At 43.2% G+C, this 6,708-nt stretch overlaps 1 protein-coding gene across 1 annotated transcript; it reads left to right on the top strand.

The window, feature by feature from the left end:
* The first annotated feature begins 494 nt into the window (after positions 1 to 494).
* On the top strand, positions 495 to 3,276 carry CUNH19orf12 (chromosome unknown C19orf12 homolog). Its single transcript, XM_073659931.1, has 3 exons — positions 495 to 603; positions 2,142 to 2,309; positions 2,390 to 3,276. The coding sequence occupies exons 1-3, from the start codon at positions 537 to 539 to the stop codon at positions 2,653 to 2,655; spliced, it is 501 nt and encodes a 166-aa protein (XP_073516032.1). The 5' UTR covers positions 495 to 536; the 3' UTR covers positions 2,656 to 3,276.
* Positions 3,277 to 6,708: the final 3,432 nt, after the last annotated feature.

The following is a 6,708-nucleotide window of genomic DNA, read 5'->3' as shown; positions in this document are numbered from 1 at the left end:
GAGCTGCACTCCCTATTCTGCTGGTGCAGTCACTGTGTACATACATTACATTACTGATTCTGCGTTATATCCTGCATTATACTCCAGAGCTGCACTCACTATTCTGCTATAGATAGATATATACTATATAGTAGAGCATAGTTTATACAAATGTAATCAGTATGATCTGTCATTTCACTCTGTAACCACTAGAGGGCCTCATGTACGAAACCAGTGAGAAGAATTTTTACGCGGGTGGCGACGGATACCAAAGTTTTATTCAGCCAAGTCACATGTTTGGGATCAGCCTATCGCCTCACGGCATTCACCTTGTGGCTGTATAACGCAGCTCGGGTACAGTGTGGAGCTGAGTTCAGCCGCTCACTATCGGGGGCGAAACAATATTGTCAGAACCAACCATAATTGTGACAGCTCGGGCCGCCGTAATGACGTCACTTCCGTTGTAGCTACAAATGACATTGTTCTTCCCGCCCTTTTTCCGTTGATTAACCAATAGGATTCTTAGTTGGCTTAGCCCCGCCCCGTGCAGCTGTCACATGTCCCGGTGTCTGCTGTCATCGGACACAAAGTGTCAGCTTGGAGACCGCGCTTACGGCGGAGGCGGTGAGTGTAGAGCGGCGGGGACTACAGGTCTCAGCAGTATTTCCCCTGGGCATGCAGGGAGTTGTGGATCTTTTGCTTCTCTCACATTAACCCCTTCCTTCCTTCGACTCATTTCCGCTCCGGTTTTTTGTCTTTCCTGCTCCGGTGACTCCGAATTTGTGACGTTTTTCTTATCTCAGGGGGGAAAATGTCAGAATTTCAGAAAAAAAGGACGAAAAACCAATGTAGTTGCCGTTGTCTGAGCCCAGTCACATGATCAGTGCCGTGGACGCAGCGGCCGGACGCACACTGAGTTCTGCGCAGAGATCGGACATCCTTAATGGTGGCAGGATGTGGCGCGGGAAATCTGTGCTTCTATCGCTATGTGGGAGGCGCCGAGACCGGGAAGCTGACTTTTTGGGATTTTTTTATATTTTTTTTTGGGGGGGGGTTAAATTTTAATATTGCGGAGGCGACGCGCGTCAGCGGGCCTTTATTTAATAAGGCGATTCATGGGTTCATTTCTTTAATATTTTTAAACCCCTTTTTTTAAATTCATGAACCGGATGGAGAGTGTGTGGATTCTCCGGTGTCGGCTCAGGGTTGCGTGACTGCGAGTGTATGAGTTCCGTACTTCCGGCCACATTCCGACTAGTCGTGTCTCACTCAGTGGAAGTGTATTGAGCGAGGCTGCGCACGTCTAGTTGGAATGTGGCCGGAAGTATGGAAGTCATATACTTGCTCACATGACCCTGAGCCCGTTACATAGAGCGACTGTAGCCTAAGACCAGGCAACCAATAATCGGGCTCCTGTGCCCTCTCAGTACCCCGCCTGCCCCTGGTATAGGAGACATCATTACATCCTATGTAAGGTGTATAAAACCCGTAGTTCAGAGGTCCATGTAGTGTACTTGGGGGGGGGGGGGGGGGGTGTCTCCTGAACCCCCTGATGGTGGGGGGTTATAGGATCTTTCAGCTACTGATTTCCCCTTTCTTCCATAACCTCACCCCTTTCTCCAGGGACTGCTGGACTTTGCTCTCGCCCATGGTGTCGTGGCCGGGATTTCCCTCCTATGAGATAAGGCAGATGCCTGAGCGTGGAGATAAGCGTTGCGCCGTCCCATCATGCCTTGTGTTGATGATGGACCCGTGACTCGTGCACTTCATTGATATTAACGTGTTTTGAAATGCGGCCTTAAAGGGATTGTCTACTACTTCAATACTGATGACCGATGCTTGGAATCTTTATCAGTATCCGATCGGCCGGTATCAGCGCCCGGATGTACAGAGTTCAGACACCACAGCACCACACAGTGGCCATTGTTGGTACTGCAGTTCTGATTACATGGAGTACCTGAGAACGGCCTCTGCGCAGTGTATGGAGCTCTGCTGTGACAATGACTTACTCTGTGGTTCTGGAGTGCCCCTTTTATTCACATAAGTGTGACTGGTGCAGTTGTGATCACTCCTGAAAGCGATAGGGACGCATTGCACAGTGCGGCCTGTAGGGGGCAGCACCTCTTTTCCTGTATCTTGTGACCATCTTCTTTCTGTTGCAGCCCTGAAGATGCCGGTTAACGTGGACGACATCCTGCGCCTTTTGTGCCACTTGTCAACGGAGCAGAAAATGAAGGCGGCCGTCAAGCATTCCGCCAGGGGGGCCGTGGCCGCTGGCGCTGGAGCCTTTGTGGGGGGCTTATTAGGAGGACCCCCAGGAATAGCCGTGGGTAAGGTGCAGATTTGAGGTTGGCCGCCCTGGTATTCTGATTCCCGTACTGACGACGACTCATTTAATTGTATTTTGCAGGCGGTGCTCTAGGGGGCGTCCTAGGAGCCTGGATGGCAAATGGTCAGTTCAAGCCCATCCCCCAGATCCTGCTGGAGCTGCCGCCGGTGCAGCAGCAGAGACTGTGCGAGCAGATATTCACCATCATCCGAAACCTGGACTGGACGGACGCCACGCACCTCATCATGCTGGTGTCCGGCAATGCCACTTTGCAGCAGCAGGTGGCAGCAGCGCTCATCAGTTTTGTTACTCAGGAGCTGAAAGCCGAAATCCAGTACGGGGACTAGAATATCGCAGAGGCGCTCACGTGACCGGCGCCGACATATTTTAGGATGATGACTGATGCAATAGTACCTTGCCGGGTGCAATCTGCCACCGGGGGGCGCTGTTCATGGCACAAAATAGGACGATGCAACTGACGGAAATATTATTTTTTCTCCCTGTGACTGGATATTGCTGTGATTACTGTGTGCTATGGCCATAATAAACCGCCGTGGTCTAATACAGGTGCAATTCCTTTAATCCAGAGTCCTTTATAAAATGTTCTGGATTATCAGATGGTGATCAGAAATCCCATAAACTTGATGCTTAACGATAGATTAGCGTTGTTACAATGTAGCTTTCTTTTTCTGGATTCTGGATTAAAGGAATTGTAACCATTTTCTACTACCTGCCTTTAACCTCTTAATGGCCAGAGCTGCTCACAGATGACTTGTAGACCTGTATTGATGCCATACCTCAAGCTGCTAGTGCTAAAACATTGGAGACACTACAACAACTAGCATGCCCCCTGTGCCAGGTCCTATTTTTGAGACTGGTTCCAGATTGCTAGGGGTTAAAACCCACAGGGGTAATACTGGAGACTGACAGTTAATTAAATATATTTTATTACCCCCTCTCCGATGCAAAAAAAAAAAATATAATATATATATATATATATATATATATATATATATATATATATATATATATATATATATATATATATATATATATATATATATATATATTATTATTATTAATTTTTTTTTTTTTTTTGGGTGGGGGGGGGGGTTGTCAGGTGAGGACGAGCCCTTTAAACCTCAAACCACGCTGCTATTTCCTCTCCCACCGTCTGTCCTGCTGCTCCATATACATTTCTGGGGGCTTCTCCCACCTGAGCCACGATCAGGACTGGTCCTTGTCACTATGTAGTACGGAGAGCCAGAGCGACCACTGCTGCCTACTCAGAAGTTTCCAGTAACATTATGCCTCATACTTCTTTTTTTTTTGCCCATATGTTATAATACGTCACTTAGTTTCGAACTTTAAAAATCAGCAGGGGTGTTTCCAACTTGAAACCCCTCCCCCGAGGAGCCGAAAATTTAAAGCCCTTCTCTTGGGCTGGATGATGAGAAAGTAAGACTATACTGTTTCACCACTAGGGGTGCTAGACCATTATGGAATTGCTATTTTTTTTACAATGCCCTAGGTATTTCTTATGGAGTTTTCTTTGATCTTTGTGCATTGTAATAAATCTCATTGATAATCATTCTGGACAAACAGGCCACAATCAGAGCTTTCTTAAAGGTATTGTCCACTTTAGACCATCCCTTTTTTTGTAAGGAGCGTATCTGAACAATAAGCTGATCACTGTGATCGCCTGTGCAGTGATCTGGCAGCAGACGTTCAGTTTCTCTGCAGTGCCACTGCAGGTGAAATGGAGTATTACACCTATCTTATTAAAGTCAATGGCTTTGTATCCTCTTTGGATGTGGATTTTAGCTTTTTTTTATTTAGTATTTTTGACTAGACTGAAGGGTGATATTATTATCTGGACACCATGAACGGCCTTATTTTTTTTGTGTGTGATATTTATTCTCTTTGTGAAGGATTTATACGTTTCTGTTAATAAAATAAGGAGAATTTTTATTCCTCAAGTGTCTGGTTGTACTTTTGTAGATTTCTAGTAAAATAAAATGACACATTTTAATTTATTTTACTATCTGAGAACAGTGAGACGGAGCAAATCGTGAGGGTCCCGTTTACTTGAATGGGTCTCGTCAAAATAGTAATGAAAAATTGGGCATAAAAGTTCTAGAGCGACAACAACCTACAAAAAAAGGAAGCATAATTGTCTCATCTTTCCGCAATAGCGCCACTTTTATCAACAGGTCATATCTGGTATTGCAATATTAAAATCAAGCTGCAATACCAAATATAGACCAGGGACAAAGTGGGCGCTGTTTTTGGAAGAAAAAATTGTCCCTATTCTTGTGCACTCCCAGAGGAGGGGGTGAATTTTACAACTCCGAAAAGTTTCTTCTTTTGGGATCGACAATAGAAAATCAACCACAAAAATTGCAATTTGCAAAACGTTTATCATTCCCGGCATCTTCCCGCGTAGTCAGCATCTGCCGGGAGTGATCCGCGGCGCTGGATGGAAGCTCTGGCACTGGGTGCACACAGCTCCTAAATACCCGTCCAGCTGTTCAGCGCCGGAGCTGCTTGTGAGGAACAGTCATCGTCTTGGAAACAGGCAAAGAAAAGAATAAAATCGCCAACCGCAGCACCGTCACCGTCCTCGGGAAAGTCCGCGCGCTGTTCGTAAAACGCAACCATCTGCTTCTCTGTCATTTATGAGCTCGGAGCGCGGCAGATGGGGGTGAATTCTGATTTATTTATTTTTTTTTTTTATGTTTTCTTTGTCTTTTGGAAATTAACAACAAAGTAAAAAGCTTTAGAAGTTTGGAAACAATTTATCAAATTGTCTTTTTTTGTTTTAAGAGATCTTGGCCTCAAAAAAAAAAAAAAAAAGTTGTTTTTTTTTTTTGTACAGATTTATATATAGGTTATGCCACTCAATTAAATTACCTGATTACAGCTATGGGATACCTCTTCCACCACTTATTAAATAGGATTTATAATGCATGTAAAACCTCACATGTTGGATGGTACAGCAATGGGGTCCGCAACTGCCCCCATATCGTTACTGTGGAGTCAATTCTCATGTGCTATCGGCCAAACACCATTCATGACCTTAGCAGAGGTAACCTATCGTTAAGGAAAGCTTAACCAAGTAGGGGAACCACCATGCACTTCTGTAGTTTTAGGCACGGCTATGGGGTTCTGTATAAGCCACCAAAATGCCTTGTTTTCTGCATAACATACATAGTCCATTGGGCACAGATGTAAAGCACAAGTGGGCAAAAAAGGGGTTGCGCAAATCAAGGCTCGTTTTCAAGGGGAGATGGAGGTGTGAATTATGTGACAAAGGATGGGCTTTTCATAACCTTACATCTCTCAGATCTGTACTATCAGCAATGAAGGAGAGGCATCGCTTTAAATACAAGTGTGATCCTCATTTTTTAATTCCTGCCCAGGAAAACAGGGTTAACATCTTGTACTAATCCTTACAATCCTCTGTGGGATTTGTCAGTGCCGGCTGCTGCAGTATGTTTTACAGATTTTTTTTCTACCCTAGATCTTGTGACATCTAATTCCAGCCAAATCTCTGCAAAACAACAATACTGACCTGATCAAGATCCCGACCAGAGAAGAGCAGATCTACAGCGATTCGGTCACTACTGGTATAATCATAGAGGGGGCAAAGATTGTTTCTCAGTCATGTGATTAAAATTATAGCGTCAATAAACAAAATAAAACTATAATATTCCCCTTATGTACAAGAATATAATTACTATAATACTGCCACTATGTACAAGAATATAACTACTATAATACTGTCCCCTATGTACAAGAATATAACTATTATAATACTGCTATGTACAAGAATATAACTTCTATTATACTGCCCCCTATGTACAAGAATATAACTACTATAATACTGCCCCTATGTACAAGAATATAACTACTATAATACTGTCCCCTATGTACAAGAATATAACTACTATAATACTGCCCCTATGTACAAGAATATAACTACTATAATACTGCTCCCTATGTACAAGAATATATCTACTATAATACTGCTACCTATGTACAAGAATATAACTACTATAATACTGCCCCTATGTACAATAATATAACTATTATAATACTGCACCTATGTACAAGAATATAACTACTATAATACTGCTCCCTATGTACAAGAAAATAACTACTATAATACTGCTCCTATGTACAGGAATATAACTACTATAATACTGCTCCCTATGTACAAGAATATAACTACTATAATACTGCCCCTATGTACAAGAATATAACTACTATAATACTGTCCCCTATGTACAAGAATATAACTACTATAATACTGCCCCTATGTACAAGAATATAACTACTATAATACTGCTCCCTATGTACAAAAATATATCTACTATAATACTGCTACCTATGTACAA

Source organism: Phyllobates terribilis, unplaced genomic scaffold (assembly GCF_046119375.1).
Source record: "Phyllobates terribilis strain yellow unplaced genomic scaffold, ASM4611937v1 Scaffold_14__1_contigs__length_39327217, whole genome shotgun sequence".
NCBI classification, from domain to species: Eukaryota; Metazoa; Chordata; class Amphibia; order Anura; family Dendrobatidae; genus Phyllobates; species Phyllobates terribilis.
Note: the sequence above shows the minus strand (reverse complement) of the source record. Positions and strands in the feature narration are given on the sequence as shown.

What these genes read in the sequence shown, in the direction of transcription:
- CUNH19orf12 (XM_073659931.1), top strand. Translation starts at nt 537, where the DNA reads ATGTCCCGGTGTCTGCTGTCATCGGACACAAAGTGTCAGCTTGGAGAC. An exon ending in CCGCGCTTACGGCGGAGGCG is followed by an intron (nt 604 to 2,141) that starts GTGAGTGTAGAG and finishes TTTCTGTTGCAG; the next exon opens with CCCTGAAGATGCCGGTTAAC. An exon ending in ACCCCCAGGAATAGCCGTGG is followed by an intron (nt 2,310 to 2,389) that starts GTAAGGTGCAGA and finishes TGTATTTTGCAG; the next exon opens with GCGGTGCTCTAGGGGGCGTC.